Source organism: Trichosurus vulpecula, chromosome 7 (genome assembly GCF_011100635.1).
Source record: "Trichosurus vulpecula isolate mTriVul1 chromosome 7, mTriVul1.pri, whole genome shotgun sequence".
NCBI classification, from domain to species: Eukaryota; Metazoa; Chordata; class Mammalia; order Diprotodontia; family Phalangeridae; genus Trichosurus; species Trichosurus vulpecula.
This window is the reverse complement of record NC_050579.1, coordinates 59,571,472-59,592,344: the sequence shown is the minus strand read 5'-3', so window position 1 is coordinate 59,592,344 and position 20,873 is coordinate 59,571,472. Positions and strand designations below refer to the sequence as shown.

General features: G+C 45.8%; 1 protein-coding gene across 1 annotated transcript; it reads right to left on the bottom strand.

The window, feature by feature from the left end:
- Positions 1-17,593: 17,593 nt before the first annotated feature.
- On the bottom strand, positions 17,594-20,428 carry KCNA2 (potassium voltage-gated channel subfamily A member 2). Its single transcript, XM_036768908.1, has 2 exons — positions 20,143-20,428; positions 17,594-19,663 (listed from the first exon to the last, which is right to left on the bottom strand). The coding sequence occupies exon 2, from the start codon at positions 19,496-19,498 to the stop codon at positions 17,999-18,001; it is 1,500 nt and encodes a 499-aa protein (XP_036624803.1). The 5' UTR covers positions 19,499-19,663; positions 20,143-20,428; the 3' UTR covers positions 17,594-17,998.
- Positions 20,429-20,873: the final 445 nt, after the last annotated feature.

Below are 20,873 nucleotides of genomic sequence, written 5' to 3'. Positions count from 1 at the left end.
GCCTTTGAAAAGCTCAGGGGAAGGAGAGAAGAGGGCTGGAGGTTGTGTTCATCTAAGCCAAGTGGGCTGTGCGGAGCAAAGCTCACTCTGTTCAGCAGAGAAAGCCCTGTTTGGCACCTGTCAAGGCGGCCACTGCAGCATCACAGTCCCTATAGGCCAGTCAGCCACCTCCTGGGGATGGATTTCTCCTTTGTCACAATCCAAGGATGCTCCTGAAGATGGGGTCGAAGGCCAGGACTGCTACGGGGCTGAACCATCCTTGCTGGGAGATGTTCAGAATTCTGACTAACAGATCACTGGCATTGGTGCTGGGATCCGGGGATCTAGTCCATCACCTGCCTCTGTGAGCTTGCTGACCCCAGAAAAACCAGACTGAGGCCTCTTGTAAGGTCATAGAAGAGATCGTTCTGTAGTGGAGAAAGTCCTGGACTAGGAGTCAGGTGACTTAAGTTCTAAACCCTGAGAAAAACGTCAAAGTTGGATTAGATGATCTCATACAGTGGTGTGCTGGTAAATATTTAATAACTGGCTTTCCAGAGGAAAAATGTATTCATGGCACTCTTAACTTTCAGTATTACCATTTTTTCCATCAGTTTCTTAAGTCTAAACAATCTGCTAATAAATCAAGCCCAGCTTCATAGCATTTATTGATTTCTGAGGTACAAATGCTCAAAGTGAAAATTTAACAATCAGCTTTTCCGGTGAGAACTAGCTCTAGCTAGTTCTAGTGAACCCTTGATTAGATCTTTGCTTGATCAGTCAGTCACAAGTAGCTATTATTAACAGGGCTCTTCCCAGAACCCCTGGGGAGAACTATGGTGTAGCAGAAGGTGCCCTGGATTTAATCAGAGTCAAAGGACTTGGGCTGAAATTCTCTCACTGCTTCAGGGCAGGAGAAGGGGCAAGATGACCTCTAGGGTCACTTCAGGCTCCGAACCCTGGGATTTTGTGAATTAGAGTTGTCAGCCCCATTTAAAAAATATTCAATCAAGTTGTTGACTCAAAAAATGCAGATTTTTGTGCTATTCTTGCAAGCAATTTTTATGTCAGTCATATGGATAGAATTCCCTTTGATATTTTCTCCACTGTGCTGAATCTGTTCCCCCCTTCACCCTTCCCACACTGCAGAGAAGTTGGCAACCACATCCTCTCTCCCCATTACACTGTTTCTCCCTGTCCCCCTGCTGAAGTACGGAAAGTGAGAAAGTACAGTTTACCTAGAACAGGGATATGGAAAGTCATTTTCAGGAGGAGGGACAGTTTCATGACCCCAGTGGGGTTTAGAACTGCCAAGAGGTGCTGTATATCCTTTGTTCCAGTGATCCAGCTTTCTGTTGACCTACAGTCCCACATCTCCAAATGGTTATGGGACATTCTCATAGACATCCTCAACTCAACATGTCTCAAACTGAACTGGTATTTCCTCTCCTCCTACTCTTTCTTCTAAACTTCTCTGTTACCATCAGGAGAACCCTTATTCCCCAGTCACCCAGGCCCACAACCCAGGTATTATCCTTGAATCTGAACTCTGTCTCCCTAACCTCTGCTCCCCATCTGTGTCTAATCTGCTGCCAGGGCTTGTTGATTTTACCTTCATGACATCTCTTAAATACACCCCCTTCTTTCCTCTGATGCTGCTTCCAGCCTGCTGCAGGCTCTCCTCATTTCCCACCTGGACTATTGAAACAAGCTGCCTTGAGTCTCTGCTCCAGTCCATTCTCCACTCAGCTGTCAAAGTGACCTTCCCAAGGAGCAAGTCTGACCATGTCATATCTCCACCCAACTCAATAAACTCCAGTGGCTCCCCATCATTTCCAGAATCAAATATAAAATCATCTGATGTTTGAAACCCTGCATAGATAGTTCCTCCCTTCCACATTTTTTAACAGTTTCTCCCCACCTGTAACAACAATGCTGCTTGACACTACTGTGGTTGTGTAAGACCAATAACACCAGCAAACAGGAAGGCTGCTAGCACAGATTCTTTGATCTGCTTTTCTAAGGAAAGCAACTTTAAGGGGTTAGCAATCTTACTTTAATTAAGCATATGTATACCATTCACTTAGTTCAGGGGGGAAATCCAACAACCTGAACTTCAGAGCAAATACAAACAGAAATTACAAACAGGGACAATATAAACAGATCAACATTTCTGTCTAACCAAATCACAATTCGTAGTTATCAGAGAAGCACCAACATCTGGATTTTCAAAGAGGAGGGGGTGCTGCTTCAACTACTCACCCAGAGTCTCATCACCAACACTCTTTCAATGAGTGTGCCACCAAAGGCAAACCCTCAGAGCTTTTATACCCTGTTCAGGGCCCTAAGGGCTCAGAGCTACTTAGCAAAAAGGTGTGGGGCTTGGGGCCTCCCTTTGTTGGCCCCACCTGAGGTCTATTCCATGGAGGGGAAAGATCTTTCACTTATAGATTGGCCTTACACTACCCTGCCCCATATTCTGGGGTCCAGGCCTCTTTGCTCTTCCTTGAATCAGATACTCCATGTCCCAACTCTGTACCTCTCACAGCTGGAATGCTCTCTCTCCTCATCTCTGTCTTCTGCCCTCCCTGGTTTCCTTCACTTCTCAGCCAAAACCCCACCTTCTGTAGGAAACCTTTCCCCATACCCATTAATACCCTCCTTTTATTGATTATTTCCAATTGATCATATATATGGTTTGTCTAGTTATTTGCAAGTTGTCTCCCTATTAGACTGTGAGCTTTTTGAGAGAAGGGTTTGTCTTTTGCCTTTCTTTGTATCCCCAGAGCTTAGTACGGTGTCTGACAAATAGAAGGCACTTTGAAAATATTTGTTGACCGATTGATCAACAATCTAATCAAACCCTCTTCACTTTACAGATGAGGAAACCCAAGTGCAGGGAGAGTGTTTACTTACCTATGTGACCAAGACTTACCTCCTTGTGCTTCGATTTCCTCAATTTCAAAGTGAGAGAGTTAGCTTATCTGCCTTCTGAGGTACCTTTTACTGTAGGCCTGTGATCTTGTGACTTGCCCAAGGATCTTATAATTAGAGAGGAAGAGAATTTGGAGTTCATCTAGTCCAGTGGTTTTAAATTTGAGGCTCTGTGAACTTGTTTTTATAATATTCTGATAACCGTATTTCAGTGTAATTGGTTTCCTTTGTAATCCTACATACTTCATGCATTTTGGGTATATGGGATGTTCTAGCACCTCTGGTGTGAGGGCTTGCCGAACCCTTTGCAGGGCTGCTCATCCACCTTTCGGGTCCACCTTTCGCCCCACTCCCACCTGTGGTTCCAAGAAACTGTAGCTTCATCAATGGCCACACTCCAGTAAAATCATCTAAGCAGATGGGCTAAACCAGGTTGAGGGTAACCGACGAGCCTCAAACCTGCCAGTGAATTGGGGGGTGGGTCCTATCCCAAGCACATGAAGATTTCCCCAGCAGAATGAGTGAGCCATGAAGGGCCCTGAAGCAGGTGCTGTGGGGAGCGCTCAGAGCTTGTTCAGACATTGAAGATGCCAAGGTCATCCACTGCATCTGGGGCCACTGCCAGGCATCCTGACTTTTGTCCTGCCACTGGACTTCTCTTCTCAGGAAGAGAGAGTGAAGCCTATGACTCTGTGCAACCCTGCCTCACTTAAATCCAATTTATGTGCAAGTCAAGATGTCACCCATAATGCTGTTGGTCCTCTTTGAAAATGAAGGACAAATAACAACTTCACGCATTTAAAAACATAATTCTAAGAAGGGGTCCCTGGGCATCACCAAATTGCCAAGGGATTAGGAAAAAAGATTAAGAAGATCTGCTTTAATTCAACTCCAGTAGGTTACAGATATAAAAACTGAGGCCTAGAGATTGGAAGCGACTTGTCCAAGGTCATCAGAAGTTATAGAAGAGTTTGGTCTCAAGCCCCCATTTACTGGCATCACTAGCATTGGAAAAAGTGTTGAATTGGAAGTTAGAGGGTTGAGTTCAAATCTTGACTCTTCTACTTACTCCCTATGTGACCTTAAGAAAGTGACAGCATCTCTGGGCTGCACTTTCCTCATCTATGAAACGAGTGGGTTGGACTAGATCAGTTAGTCAGTCAGTCAACAAGCATTTATTAAGCACCTACTATATGCCTGGTACTGTGTTGAGCTCTGAGGATACAAAGAAAGGGAAAAAAAAAACAAAACAAAAACAATCTTTGCCCTCAAGAAGTTCCCAGTCTAACTTGGAGAATAACATGCAAACTGTGAACCAGCAAAGTATGTCCAGAATAAACTGGAGTTATTTAACAGAGAGTAGGGGGGTTGCGAAAGGCTTTCCGTGAAAGGTAGGGACTTGAAGGAAGTCAGGGACATCAGGAGGCAGAGATGAGGAGGCCCAGATGAGCAGGGAGAGAGCTGCGGGTATGGAGGCCAGCCAGAGAGAATGCTGGTAGTTAGAAGTTGGAGAGTCTTATTTGAGGGATGGCAAGGAGTCCAGCTGACATCACTAGATGGCCTGTTAGCTACCTTCAATCTCTAAAATTTAGATTGTTTTATCAAGGGGATTTGTTCTGTGAAGTTTGGATTCAGTCAATGGGCTGCAACTGAGAACCTAGAGGACCACATGTGGTCTTAAGGCTGCAGGTTCCCCACCTTTATGCCTAAATCAAGAGTCCTTAACCTTTTGAGGTATCATGGCCCCCTTTGGCAGTCTGGTGAAACCTATGGACAACTTCTCAGAATGATGTTCTTATGTACATCAAATAAAATATCTGGGATTATGAAGTAAACCAAAGATTTGTGGAAATAAAGATGCGAGTTCACAGACCTCCCCCACCAAATCTATCAGTGGACCCCAGGTTAGGAACTTCTGCTCTAAATCTATGTTTCTATTGTTTATCCACCATATCATCCCTCCAGATACGTTCCCCACTGTGCCTAAGAGGATGCCTAGGGCTTTGATGTTGGATCCACAGACACATTTGCTTCCCCTCCTTCCCCCAGCAGGTCTTCCATTTGCTCTCCACCACCCTGGGATTTTTCTTGGAATTTTTACCCTGGCTGTCTAGGGGAGTCCAAGCTAGCTGGTGACAAACACATCGTGTGGTCAATTGGTTCTCTTGTCTCTCCTTCAACATTACCCAGACTCCACAGAGGGGAGGGAGATGGCTTCTCTCTCAGGCCTTGGGAGACGAGGACATAACCTGACTCTGATTTTTCATTTTAGTCGAGGCAACAGGCCAAGCAAGCCTAGGAGTAAGGGGGAGAGTAGGCATAAAGTAAGGGGAAAGAAGTGCAGGGCTTTCCAGGCACCTTGCTCTTCTCATTCCTGTGGCTGTTTTTAAATCTATACCAGACTGTGCTGGCTGCTGAGCTCTCATAAGTGGTTTCTCCTCCCTCTGGCATCCCATCCCTCATTGCCTCAGCACCTGCTGTCCAGAAATACATTTCCCTTCCAAAAAGAATGTAATGGCAAGACAGAGTCCAGCTCCTTCTAGTTAGACTGTCCTAGGCCCTGCTAAATGTGTAGTAAATGTTTTCTACCTTCTTTATATTCAGTGATGACCCTTCCCCTGTTCCTTTTCAGGCTCCACTTCCCTGCCTTTCCACAGCTGGCTGAGGGTTCAAGGGGAGGTGACTCAGAGAGTGGGGAAGGGGCTTTCATAGCACAATATCTGTCACTATCACTTCTGGTCATGGTCCTGTGAGGCATGTAATATTGTCATTCCCTATTTTACAGAGAAGGAAAGTGAGTCTGAGAGAGGCTAAATGACTTGACCAGGGTCCTGAAGAAGGAGTAGAATTCAGATCTTCCTGACTCGAAGTCCAGTGATCTCCATCCATGGTTACCCAGCTTCCTCCTGAAGAGCACTAGTAATGGGGAACTCTGCCTTCTGGGTGGCCCACTCCATTTTTGAATTGTTAGGCAATTTTTAAAAAACCAAATCAAAAATCTATTTCTCTACAACTTTCAGAGACATTGGGGCTAGAAGTGGGAGTTCCTGGCTTGAGGTGTTGGGTTCCTGAGGTCACTGGGACACTAAGGGAGGGTAACGGAAGGATGCCAGGCTTCTTATGAACCTGGGAGAAGTCCATACAGCTGGGTGGCCTGGGACATATTGCTTTGGCTGCCCAGGTAATTTTCTTCAACAGAGCCCTTAGATGGAATGGAGTAAGGTAGGCTTAGGTAATATGGTGGGAGTGGGGTGGGGGTACCGCTGAAAGCAAAGTACAGAAAAACACTGGCAAGGTTTGATGTCTGTTAAAAATTTTATTTTTCATTTCACACAGAATGATGTTAAAATAAATCCTCAGTAATATATATTTATATATTTATTTACCTGTGTCCATATTTACAAAAAAAAATTATGGTACTCTATGAAGTCTATGTACATCCATGATAGACAGCCAATGCTCATTGAGGCACATATGTACATGTGTATGTATAATCTATGTACAAATATCAGACCTTACTGACACAGGGATTCTCAGCTACAGAAGTCTGGGCTTGAGGTGGGGGGTAGGGAGGTGGCATAGGTTAAGCAGCATGGGGGTTGAGGTGGGCCGGAAAGCTCCTTGGACATGTCAGCATGAATGAGAACATCTATACACACTGTGCAATTCAGTTACAGCTGGTGTCTAAATTTTCATCAAGCAAAGAAATGGTTAAACAACTCCCAAACTCCCATGAGTCTTCCCCTCCAGTCCTGCTCCGCCTTTGGCTCCCATTGGTCTCCATCCTCCCATTGCCATGGAGACCCACAGTTCCTCTTCGGAATCGCTCTTACGAAGCTTTAACCACCAGCCTCGGAGTTCCTTCTCCTATTGATTCCAATGAGGCCTATTTATCAGCTTCTTCCCCTTTGCATTTTTCCAGCAATCACTAGGGACAGGACATTGGAGGGCAGCTGCAGAGTCGTGAGCAATGAGAAAGCCAGTGCAAACTCCTAATTAGTGTCTTTGCACTTGGTTACAAACAGCTGCATGCTCCCAAGTAAGAGGCAGTCACCACATACGTTGTACATATACATATATATATGTATATGTATATATATATATATATACACATATATATATATATATATACTGCATATACACATGAGTCTTAGAAAGGAAATAGTATCCCATGAACTAGAGGTTTACTCTGGTGCTCCAACATGCCCAAGGAACACCAGCATTTAGACACCAGCTCTTAGTCACCATGTTACAAATCTGGGCTGTACCCAGACTGTGCCCTGTAAAGAGAGGGGCTCGTGGGTACAGAAATTCAGGGGGAAGACAACAATTAAGCTGGTGCATCATCAACATCTCAGCCTTCAAACTTTCAAGTTTCAGTAGGGTAGTGACCCTTTCTCTCAAGGGTTGGAGTTGTTGGTATGGAGATGCCAAAGGAAGACAGAGCAGCTGGTTATGGCATCCATATAACAGTGGGGCAAGCAAAGGGATACTATGTTCAGAAACTCCTGAGCTAACCCTGACCTGCCCCCAAACCTGCCTGGGACCGTCTTTCCTTTGGTCCAGTGGAACAGGCTGGGGCTATCACCTGGGGTTGATTTGCTCCTTTTTTTTGGCCACACCTGAATAGGGATCTGAATACCCTTGCAAATGCATTCCATGAACAGCAAAGGCCCAGGAATCTTGGCAGCATTTTTAAGAGCTGACCTGGAAATCATCTGGCAGCGGAACAAGCCCCTCTCTGAAATATCTCCTCCTCCTCTCTCCTCTCCTCATTTTCTGCATCTGTCTGGGGTGTTTATGAGCACACACACACAAACAAAGCAGCCGGGACTCCTGGGAGTCATTTTCAAGCAGCAGCAGGGTTTAGAGGCCTCTTGTGAGAACAGAGAAGGGGCCCAGAATGAAGTGCTTTGAGTAGAGATGGATAGTCTAAGCACATGGCAACATCTACACTCTCCTAATTACCTAGGTGCTTGGGCACCTGTAAACACACCTGCTCCCAGTGCACCTAGAACCTAGAATGATGAATTCTCAGCAGCAATTTGATCCAGAACAGAATAAGTGATCATTTCTGGGTTAACTTCCACATTGTCTTAGTGAGAGGAGGGCAGCTACAAGACCTCACACAGGTTCACACCCCTATACACCACAGCATTTCTGCCTGGGTGACTTGAGGTGGTGTGTTTGCTGTTATTCAGATAGCCTGGGCCATTCAGATGCTTAGGCAGAGGGCCCAGACTAAAGATGCACAGTCCATATTCAGTACAAAACCATCCCCATCCACCACTGTCCATTGCCCACATTCAATACTGCTGGCACCATGGTGGTACCTCTCTTGGTCCAGATTCATTTGCTAACATTACCCAGCAAGGGCCAGATCAGTCTTCAGCTGATTGATGGTCACCCATTCAGGAATGCTGGCATGACAGATGTCTGCACTACTGGCTCTTGCAGAGATGCTCTTGACTCTCCTTCTAAATTGATGCAACCTTCTATGGGAGGTGACACTGGCCAGTTATATGGAAAACATCCTATAACATGTAGATCTAGCATGCAACAGATGGGGTATGATTAAGAGTTAACAACATGTTGCTGGCCTGATCTGGCTGCTTCTAATGTGATCTATGTTTATTCCCACAGGGTTACTGAAGCCTTGCAAGTCCCTCCTACTTCAACCCCAGAGATCTGATTAAAACCAATGGAGTATGGTTACCCCTTTTCTATGCACCATTGAGACTTTCAAAATGAGAAGTTGAAAAGTACCTATACATTATCTTCAGGGCCTAGGATAGTCTCACCAAAAAGCAGACAGAATTGGAGAGAGCAAGGCTAGAGATAACTATTTTATTTAGTCTGCTGCAGAATATTTGTGATGTCCCCTTCTCCAGGGTTACAAAGCTGGGAAAGATGTTTCTGTCCCTCTGTGGAGAGGCCAGACAGAATGAGGAAAGGATGACAGTCTGGGCTTGAGAACTTACCCCCCAGTTTATATATGAGCTAGGCAACTATTGGTGTGGTGGGAGGATCCAAAGTGGGAATCTCTCTGTTCCTTTTGTTAGAAAAGAGATGTCTTCCAAATAGGGCTAGCATTAGGGGAGAAATAGCTGAGCTAGGGAAGTAGAGAGGGTAGAAATCATGGGGAAGGGGTGAGGGAAGGACAAAGAACCAAATCTATGCAGTTTATTCCATGGTTTGTTGAATTTATTCCACATTCATTCAACTAAGGGAGTTTGCTTTGTATATATAATTTCTGAAGTCATGGTATACATATACATATATGTACACATATATTATATATACACATATGTGTTTTATGGAAAACCTCAAAAAACCAGACCCCATGTCATCAAAACCCTCAATGAACAAGAATTTCTTTTTTCTCCTGTATTATACTTTTAGGAGAAAGAGGCCAATGTAGACAAAATAGGCTCAGAGTAGGGGTTTGTTTCAATCACTAACTTCGAGGAGTTATCCCTGGGGTACCATCTTCATCCAGCATAATTTCCCAGGCCTTCTCCATCTATAGGCCTGTACAGTGTTTAAAAACATTGACTCTGCAAAAAGCTTCAATCACATCTATACATATACTCTACTTACTAAGTCAGGGAAGCAGGGACTAATTGATACGTTTTAGAAAGACTTTCAAAAACAAGCATTGAAACAAAAAGGGTTTTCTCTTGTCAACAGTCAAACAGATTATTCAGTTAACTGGTACATCACTTTCCCTGAGCATCCCCATTCCTGTTAATCGAGGGTTTGTTGCAATATATATGTATATAGATACACATATATGTACATATACATGTATATAATGTGTATACATACATACATATATGTGTACGTGTGTATATACACACACACACACACACACACACAGAGACAGAGAAAGACAGAGAGACAGAGAGCAAGGGTGGATTAAACAGGAATGTAATGGCCCTGAGGCAATCAACAGTTATCCACCAACTACGATTGTCCAATACAGTAAGTATATGTACACCTAGATTTTCAGGGGGCCTCTTCCAAACCTCCCTTGTTGCTTGTGCATTGTGCATTCCTTGGGCAGCTGCATTTTGTGACTATGAGTTATTATGACATAGACAGTGACCCCACCCCTTATCCCAACTCAGTTCACCTGAATATCCATTTTGAGAACTGGGTCATTGTGAGTGTCTCCATTTATTTTTCCCGGGTGATCATAACCCTAACCCCCTTTCCCATAACATTCATACATATTCTTTTCATTACAGGGTTTTTCAATAAAGCCAGCATTATGTTCCTTTTGAAGGGAGGCAAATCATCCATCCTGCCCCTGCCCAAGCCCCAATGTTGAAATGCTGGGCCAAAGGCCCTCAGGAGCTATTTTCCACTTGGGGAGGATCAAAAAATTAGATAATCTTTCTTAATCCATGGGAAGAATCTTTTTCCTAACGACCTAGGATGCTTTATTCCAATCTCTTGGTAAGCCCTTTCTCCTGGGCTTCAATTATGAGCTGCCAGAGATAGGCTCAGAGCCAACTTGATGGCCTAGCCTAGTGTGAGCCTACTCAGCTTCATGGTTTCAGCATTTGGGGGTTGGGCAGCACTCCCACCAGCTCAGAGTAGTCCATAGAGAAAAAGGGGTTGTATACATACAGTCTCCCTCCAACCCTCTACCCACTTTCACCCCTACCTCCTCATTGCCTACCTGGCATGCTTCCCATTGGAATTTCCCATCTGCATACATTTACATTCTGGAAGTAGGGTCAGGGGCTTCAAAGCAATAGAACTCGGGCCAACCGAGTGCCAAGGAGAGAGGAAGTTACTGAATAGTGAGGGAACACCCAGGGACCCCAGTCTTTACCCTAGAATCCAGGTGCTATCACTATTCAGTCCTGAGAGCAAGGTTTTAAAATAGCTATTGCTAAAGAAAACAGTCACTATTTATTTTATTGCACTTTTCCTCCATTTTTTAAAAGATAAATAAAATATTAAAAATGGAAATTAGGCTTTGGGGGAGTGTGATGGATGGAAATGAGTAGGAGGTTAGGTAAGCTTGGGGGAGGGCAGCACTGACCAGCTTGCTTTCATTTGAGAGAGGGGCTGGCCCAGTAGAGGATGTGCCAAAGATCCAGCACCTTAGCCAAGGGTAATGGTCATGACTGGATTTTGAGAGTAGGATGGGGCCAGGCCTGAGGACAAAGACTGTCCACCATAACTCATAGAATGTCAGAACTGGGAGGGACCTTGGAGGTGATCTAGTCATCTCCTCTCATTTTATGGATGAGGAAACTGAGGCCCTGAGAGATTAAGCAATTTGCCTTAGGGTAACACAGCTAATTAATTAGTGGCAGAGTCTGGAGTAAAACCCACATCTCTCAGCTCCAAGTCCAATGCTTTGTCCACTACTCCAGGCTGCCACCCAATCCTGAAGAACATTTCTGACTCACAGTTATATTTGCTAATTGGCTCAAGTGGTTAGAACATCAGGGAGACTAAGATCATAGGTATGAATTGGTGGGAGGTGAGGGCAAAACAGGGAAGGACTCCATTCTGCAGTCATAGACTGCGGACTTAAGCCAAACTGACTACCTTGTGAGGGCTTTCTGCTGGTCACAAGGGGGAACTGGAAAGAAAAGATGGAAGGATGAATGTTTGTTGAATGATTGAATGAATGAATTAATGAATGAGTGGCTCAGTTCAACCCATTTCCACTCCTGGATAGATAGTCCAAAACACATGCCTCCTGGATGATGGAGCTGGGGTGCCATTTTAATATTTGATCATTAGGTATTTCACATTGTGTCATGCTCTCTACAGCTGTGAATAGCACTGACAAGAAAAACCTCCTTAAAGCATTGGAGACTTTGGAAGCGTGGACAGAAAGAAGCATTGTCCACATTAACTTCTAAGAGGATTGGTGCTAATGTTTTACAAAAGGGACCAATGGGTAGGAAGTTCATTGGCTGGAGCTCTCATTGGCTAGAAGTATGAAAGTCAAAGATGATTAGGGTCTGAAAGCCTCACAGCTCCTTCACCTTAGGTAGTCACACAGGTACTAGGGCTAGATAGGGAATCAAATTTTTAATCAATGAAAAAGCTTATGGAGAAGCCTTTCCTATGTAAGATCAGTGGGCTTGGGGGCCATGAGATTAGGGCAGGCCACCCTGGGATCTTAAATGTTTGGGCTCTAATTTTTTTCTAAAATGCCACCCTGGTATCATGAGGTACCTAGATTCCACAGAAGTCCAGATTAGGGAGGAGAAAGACAGAGAAGGAGAAGGGGAGAGAGAGAAAGAGAGGGAGAGAGAGATGAGGGAGAGACAGAGAGATGGGGGGAGAGAGAGAGATGGGGGAGAGAGGGAGAGAGAAAGGTGAGGGAGAGAGAAAAAGAAAGTGAGAAGGGTTAAAGAGGGAGAGAGAGAAAGTGAGAAGAGAGGGAGAGGATAGAGGGGGAAGGAGAGGGAGACAGAGAAAGAGAGAAAGGGGAGAGAGAGAAAAAAGGGAGAGGGAGAGAGGGGGAGAGGGAGAGAGAGGAAGGGAGGGAGAAAGACTGCAAAGCACCACATAAACCCTAATAAACTCAAGGACTCTCATCTTCCATTAACTTTTGGCTTCTGCATAGTTTAGCCTGGAAATTGTCCAGTTCCATCTTCATTTCCTCAGCCCAACCTTTCTCCTCTCTCCTAGGGCTCATCTTCCTCACCACCCTCTTGAAAATTCCACCATGTTTCCTTCACATTCTGGGTTCTGAAATTCAGGCTACAGAGACAATACATGAAACCAAAGAGCAAATCAGATCTTGACTTCCAAAGAGACCTCATCTTGTCAACTTGAGCGGGATTTTGATGCCTCTGGAGAGATGACAAAGTGTAGGTGGACATACAAATGTAAGGAAGGCTATCATAGGGATCTATCTGAGCAGAGAAAGCATAGTCCCCTAGGCTGTGCCCAGAACCGTCTGACCAAAGGCACTGCTCAACTACTGGCCTCCATTAGGGGCAAACTAGAAAGTCAACTCAATTATTCACATGAGTCCAGAGGAAATAGTGACACATAGAGATAATCCATAATGTTGGATAATCGTTAAATCATTTAACTAAAGTTTTGAAGTGGCATAGTAAATAGGGAGCCAGCCTTGAAGCCGAGAAACCTTGGGGTCAAGTCCTGCCTTTGATGCATACTGGTTTTGTGACTCTGGTTAAGTCACTTAACCCTGGTCAAGTCTCAGTGCTCTGGGCACCTCTTTTGAGACTGTAAGTTGAAAAGAAAGTGCTGACTGACATTGGTAGAGGGAATTTCCTCACTTGTATCCTATATAGAGCAAATCACAGGTACAACCCTTGTGTCTATATTTAACATAAATGAAATAATTCATCATTCCCTCCCCCAACTTTTTAAAGCAATCAGTTTAGTTTCCTATGTTTCCCTCAGGCTGGCATTAAAATGATTTTTTGTATTTCTTTAAGTCTCACTAGCTGGCTTCTAGGGATGCATTGAGGGATGGGGGAATCCACTTTTTATAAACCACCCATGATAGATCAACTACCAAGTTCATTAGTAATCCCAATGTGACTAACCAACAGTAGACTGTTGATTCAGTAACTGGGATCCAGGGAATTGTTTCAGGAAGGAAAGCTATTTTCCCCCAGATAAAATGTAATTTCTCCTAATTTATCTAGACTGGTTCTCCATGATCCCAGCAAAGACCACAGATAAAGCTATAGATAGGAAGGACGTCACAGTGACAGCCTTGGTGTTTCTCCTCTGCTGTCCCTGACCCATGACCCTATTATTTCTTGGTAGCCAGCAGCCAAAATGAGACTAGGTCCAAGCCTAGAGATTCCAGGAATGCAGGGAAAATGACAACAATAAAATTAGCTAACATTTATATAGTGCTTTGGAAGTGCTTGATATATTTCCTTACCTGGATCCTGTTGGATCCTGTGAAGTAGGTGCTATTAAGATCTCCTTTTTATGGAGAAAAGTTGAGCTAAGGAAACTGAGACTGAGAAATGAAGAGATGGGTCCAAGCATCACACTGCTAAGTGTCTGAGGCAGGGTTAAAATTTAGGCCTTCCTGACTCCGGGTCCAGTGTTCTATCTATTGTGTCACCTAGACGCTTCCCCTCCACTCCCCTGCCCACCCCAAACAAATGAACAACAGTGACACCAAAACCCACTGGATCAATGGAACTGTGGTATAGATATGGCCCAGGGGAGGTGGTATTCTCTGGAGGAAGTGGTACAGTGGGGCAGTGAGCTTGCCCATCAATCACTGACTGCTCTAGGTCCCCTATTTCTGGGAGGAAAAAATGTTATTTGATGGGATATCTTATAAGATTCCCTGCTCCAATCAGAAGCCCTTGTGGAAGAGATGGTCCAGTCCCCTATCTTTAACCACAAATGGGGGTTTCCCCCTAGACAGGAAAAATTGGGATTGGATGAGAAGAGAAGAGAAGAGAAGAGAAGAGAAGAGAAGAGAAGAGAAGAGAAGAGAAGAGAAGAGAAAGATCAGAATAGGAGAATGGGAGAGTCATTAAGAGGTGTAAAAGCAGATTCCCCTCAGAGAATCCAGGGAGTATAAAAGCAGCCCTAAGTAGCTGGGAGGTATATGTGTGTGTGTGTGTGTGTGTGTGTGTGTGTGTGTGTGTGTGTGTGTGTGCACTCGCGCTGTCAGGGACAGATGAGGCTAAGGGGATAAAGTTTATGTTAGTGTTTAATTTTTTTGTGCTTATCATTTATAGCTCTATGATCAGAGAACTATTGATTCTCCTGGTGTGTGTTGGTTGTATGCTGTGTATCATGTGTGCATTACTTTGCATGTTTGTGCATTTGAAATTGTGGGTAGGACCATATAGGTCTGGTCCTGTGTATTTGCTATGGGTTTCCCCCATATTTGCATGTTGCATTGTGTGTCTTTTGCACATGAGTATATATTGCATGTATTTGTCTCTTGATCAAAGGGTTGTTTTTCACTTCCTTTTTGAGAGCACTTTCTATCCCACAGGGGAATTCTCCTCTCTTAACTCCTCTCTGGAAGGATATTGCAATAAAACACCCACAGTCCTGATCTGGACTCTATAGATCTTGGTTGCTTCCCTTTCTACTATTATCAGAATGGGTACATGCCCTTCTTGATTCCTGGGGGTTCTGAACAGCCTCAGATGGACTGGGTGCATTCAAGGATGACTACACAGAGCCGGGCAAACCCCTGAAGACACATGAGTCAATGAGGGTACCCCATGGACCTTTACTGTGCCCAGGAATCCAGGCACAGAAGTGGTTCGGAACCACTAGACTCCTGCCCCAATGCCCACCCCCCATGACAACTACAGGTGCTGAGCAAATTGGTAGACAAGGAGATACCTAAGGGGCCAAATGGAGCTCACAGAGTTCCATTCTTGTTTTTGTGGGAATCTTCAGTAAATTCATCCCTAGAGGATGGCAGGGGGCTCTGATCCTTGCCACTCCTTGCAAAACTTTAGGTGTTCTCATTGCTCATTAGCTTCCTCTGAGGAAAGGCTATGGAAGGGGCAAAAGGAGAGAAGAAGAAAAGAAAAAACTCATGCCACCCACTTAGCATAATAGATTTAGACCCTGAACAGACTTTAGGGGATAGATCTATCAAGTCTAATCCTCTCATTTTACAGATGAGGAAACTGAGGCAGGGGAGTTAAGTGACTTGCCCAGAATCAAGTAGCTAGTAAATCTCTGAGGCGGGACTGAAACGCAAGGCTTTCTAACACCAACACCATTGGTGTCCCTACTCTGCCACACTCCTTCTTGAGCAGGTCTAATGGGAGGAAGGAGTTACGGCTGGGGCAGCAGGGATGGGGGGGGGAGGATGGTGGTGGTGGTGGAGGTTGAACCTGGTGACCCAAACAGTGTTTATGGACCATACATAGACTTCAGTTATCCAGGTTTACCTTTGAACTTTTCTAGATAGTGAGGGCAGAGAGAGGAGAGAGTTCAAAGACCAAAATTTCTGGGTCTCAGAAAGGTCCCATTTCTTGTTGGCCTTGGTATTGAATCAGGAGACATAGGGAGGAGAGAGCCATGGAAGTGGCTGGGTAGACAGAGCCAGGTGAAAAGGAAACCCAAAGGCAAGGAGGAGCGGGAGTGGGGGTGGGGTGGGGAGATGGTGATGGAGTTAATTCTGTCCTGCTGGGTTTCAGGACTGGTGATGAAAAGGTTGCCCCGGGGCCAGGCCAAGGGGCAGCTTGAGGGAACCATGAGGGCCATGGGCCCTTGTGCACTCAGTAAGACAAGCTTCAGTCACTGGGACTGGAGCTGCAGCACATGGAGGGCAGAAAGACATTTTGTAATGGTCTAAGAAACCACACAGGCTGGAGTATCTCAGGTGATGGCAGCAAACCATGGCCCAGTGGGGGAACCAATCCAAAAAGAGGATCAATCCAACATGAACTCGTGAGGCCTGTTAGACATGCATGAGTCATTTCCCCAGCTCACAGAGCAATGGTTTTGCCCTCTGAACCTGAACTCCAGAGTATACATTTACATATTATATATATATATATAACTACTATTTATACTTATAGTTGTGTGTGTGTCGTGTGTTTGCCTGTGTACATGTAGCAAGACATATACACGCATTAGTGCACATAGTCAGAACACATGCATAAATTGCCCTGTGTCAAAAATATTGCATAAGCTTATACCATGTTTGAATGCAACTATTTTTTTTATCTCTAGCTAGGTAGGTAGGTCGAGGAACACATGAAGGTGAGATTGGATATATGTACATTGGATCCACAGATCCACCTGCTCTCACAACTAAATGCTCTAGCCAACTGTAAAAGTCCTGTTTGCAACAAGATTAATTACTAAGGTGCAGTCCACATGATCTGCTCAGGCTTTTCCTTGCTATTTCACCTTCTTGGCTCGGCAGAGGTCTGTGCCTCCACCTGGAAGAACTGTGGAGCACACACGTAAGGTTTGGCTTCCCTTTTCCCAGGGAGTCTCATGCTATGTTTTTTCCCCTCCCGATTAAGGACTTTTGGCTTCCCATGCTTTAAAAAGTCCTCAAACTCAGTGCCATCCAGAGTCTATCAATACTATAATAAGCATGAATACTGTGTGTGTAAGCTACTCTGAAAAAACAACAGATTAATCTCGTGTGTATTAGATATTGAGATTCATGCAACAAATCCCCATGCTGAAGCACTGTTGGGTTTCACTGCAGTATCACTATGCCAAGAGGCTACCACATTAGCAAAGGAGACTCCGGGAACTCAGGTATCATGGAGGGACCCGTCATTCTCTTTGGCGACCCAGAACATGGCAAAAAAAAAAAAACAGTGACCCTCTAAGCAGAGAGGTTCCTTAGTCAGTTGGTTTCTCCCCTAAGACTTCAGTATGAAATTTGAGTCTTAACAACTCATCTTGGGTCATACTAGTTGTCCCTCCCCTGGGCCTCGCGCTGACACTGCAGAGAAAGAGTCGAATGCAGTATTTTCCGTTATGAAATCAGCCTCAGCAGCCCTCCACTTGGCAACTGCAATTCACCACGCCGGTGACACAGAAAGTGATTCTGCCCGCACGGCTGTGTGTTCTTTTCAATGCAAAACATGGGGATGACATTTGGAATAGTTACCAAAGCTTAAAAAGTGAAGCCAGGATCCTTTCTGGCTGTGGGGAGGGAGGAGAGAGGGAGGGAGAGGGGAAAGGAAAAGGGAAGAAGGAAGGGCTGACTGGTAAGTCCGATGGGGAGGGGAGTCCCTTGCATGTGCTAAGTGCAGTTAACTGGGAGAGTTGACACACTGATACTAGTAGGTCATGCTGCTTACATGAGATGGTTTGAATGTCCCTTTCTGAATCCTGACTTCATGAGTTGCACCTGTCTTACTACACCTTCAGTCTTTGGAAACCCCTAAATCTGTGATGGAAGTCTGCATGAAAGCCACATACAGGATAGTCTGTGTTCTAAATTTAAAAAAAAAATAAAGAAATAAAAAAAATCACTTCACAATTCTTGCTTTCCATGCATAACCAAGTACACGCGGTTAGGACAGCTACAATGCAGGCTATTACGCAATATCTGCATTAGTTCCACTTGAGCTGTAAATATGCTAATAGGTTTCAATCAGACATCAGTTAACATTTTGGTAATATTCACATAGTTTGTGTTAGCCAGGGTACAGTTGGCTGTTTTCAAGTTTTCCTCTCTAAAGTCCTCATTGCTGTTGTTTACCCCCTCCTGGATCTCCATGTAATCAGACTTACTAATGGTGGAGGCACTCCTACTTTTCTTTAGGTCAGGGGAAGATGGGATCTTTGGACAGCTGGTCACTTGTAAGTACTGGGCCTGTTCCTCTCCCTCTGTCTCCCGGTGGTAGAAGTAGTTGAAATTGGACACTATGACAGGGACTGGTAAGGCAATAGTTAAGACACCTGCAATTGCACAAAGGGAACCCACAATCTTTCCCCCAATGGTGGTGGGGACCATGTCTCCGTAGCCTACTGTTGTCATGGAGACGACTGCCCACCAGAAGGCATCGGGGATACTAGGGAACTGGGAATCTCGCTCATCTGCCTCTGCGAAATAGACAGCACTAGAGAAGAGAATGACCCCGATGAAGAGGAAGAATATCAGGAGGCCCAATTCTCTCATGCTGGCCTTGAGGGTCTGCCCTAGGATCTGGAGCCCTTTGGAGTGTCTGGACAGCTTGAAAATCCTAAAGACTCTTACCAACCGGATCACACGGAGGATAGCCAATGACATTGCCTGCTGGCCTTGCTGGGCGTCATCTGTCTTCTCTGCCAGCTCGGTCCCAAGGGTGATGAAGTACGGGATGATGGCCACGATGTCAATGATGTTCATGATGTTGGTGAAGAAACCGGCTTTGCTGGGACAGGCAAAGAACCTGACTAGGAACTCAAAGGAGAACCAGATGATGCATAGTGTCTCCACAATAAAGAAAGGGTCGGTGAAGGAAGTGGATTGTTGGTACCCAATGGTGCTGTTAGAGTAGGTATGGAAAGGAATCCCACCACCAGGCATATCTTCATTCTCATCCCGAAAAATGGGCAAAGTTTCAAGACAGAAACTCACAATGGAGATCAAAATCACCATGACAGACACAATAGCTATAATCCTGGCTGGCCCAGAACTCTCTGGATATTCAAATAGAAGCCACACCTGTCTCTGAAACTCATTTTCCGGTAAAGGACGCTCTTCCTCCTTGATGTAGCCTTCGTCCTCTCGGAACATCTCCATCGCCTCCTCACCCAGTTCATAAAAGCGGATTTCTTCTGAGAAGATATCCAAGGGGACATTCACAGGGCGCCTTAATCGGCCCCCAGACTGGTAGTAATATAAGATGGCATCAAAGCTAGGGCGGTTCCTGTCAAAAAAGTATTCATTTCGGAGTGGATCAAAGTACCTCATTCGCTTCTTCGGGTCTCCTAAGAGGGTCTCTGGAAACTGGGCCAAAGTCTTGAGCTGTGTCTCAAATCGCAATCCGGAGATGTTAATTACTACCCTCTCACAGCACTCATGGTCTGCCTCAGGGTCGTAGGTGTCCTGGGGGTGCCCAGGGAGGGCGGCAGCTTCATCTGCTGGGTCTCCAGTGGCCACTGTCATAATGGGGGCTGGGAAAGGCTCCTGGCTCTACACCTTCCAGCTATCCCAGGGGAGAGCTTTCAGGACAATGCTAATGTCCCCCAGAAAAGCAGGTGTATCAGCTTGGGTTTGAACATGAGAGCGTTCGGGGAGCTCTGCACATTAAAGAGTGCCTGCTTGGCTTGGCTGAAAGACAAAGTCAGGTAAAAGCATTACAATACAAGCAGTGGCCAGCATGCCCCAAAGCCATTGCTTGTCCCCTATGTCTTGGCCAGTGACAAGTTTCAAGATAAATTATCTTCTCCCCCCTCCCCAATCCTTCGGACCTCAACAACTTTATCCCAACTCCCAGTACTGAGGGGGCACAGAAGAGGCACTGAGCAGTTTCAAGAAAGCCACACCACTACACCTAAAGCAGGCTGCTCCCTGGATAGTGGGAAGGGGGAGGGAAATAAAGTCTCTTTCTGCACCACTCCTGTTCCTTACAGCACAGCCCCCTCCCACTATCATCCCAACTCTCGGCACTGAACTATTCACTTGCAAATACCTGTGCCCCAGCAGTCTCCCCCACTTTCTGGAAGAGGATGGGAGGGTGCTTAGCATGCATGAGTCTGCACCACAGGCTTTAGGCAGACGGCAAATGACAAAACAACAAATTGGGTTACCTGGAGGAGTTGGAATCAGGGAGGTCTCTTAGTAACCAAGCCGCTGAGACTCTGGGGGAATCCTAGATACACAAACAGACAGCTGAGCTCCCCATATCGTCCTAGCACCCGAGTCAGGAAGAATGGTGAGTCATTCTGGACAGGAGGGCAGGCTTGGGCTCCCAGAGGTGAGCCCTGGCGTTTGATTGTAGAGGAAACCTGGCCAGTGTGGTCCTTGGCTCTGGGGCTGCCCGGCTCGTGTCTGGAGCCTCCGCTTTGACGGCGGTAAGATGCAAACCTCAGCGAAACCCAGTGTCCTCCCCGTCGTCCTCAGGAGGTGTGACGTTGCCTGGAAAAAACATCAGCAAGGTGGAACTGGGGCTCTGAGGCAGCGACTGCCGAGACCCGGCTTCTGGGGGCATGTGGGTTGGCTTCCCACTTGCCCCGGGCCACACGTAGGGCCTCAGGATGCTGCCCTCGCTCTCTAAAGGACCTGGCTGCCCACCCCTCCCTCTGGCTGGGGGCTCCGCTGCATCCTGCCCTGGGATCACTGCGGGTCAGCTGCCCATTCTCTCTAGCTGGCTCCCCTCCACCTGGCAACCCGGTAATTCCTTCTTGCAAAGGAGAGAAGCCAGGCAGCGTGTCCAGGCCAAGCTCTCTGGAGAACATCCCCCCACCCCCACCCCTCACCCCCGCCCCATCTGAGCCAAATGCCTTCCTCTTGGGTGGAGAAGGGGATGGAGGAAGGGGAT

Coding starts and splice junctions, on each gene's coding strand:
- KCNA2 (XM_036768908.1), bottom strand. CDS start 19,498: ATGACAGTGGCCACTGGAGACCCAGCAGATGAAGCTGCCGCCCTCCCT.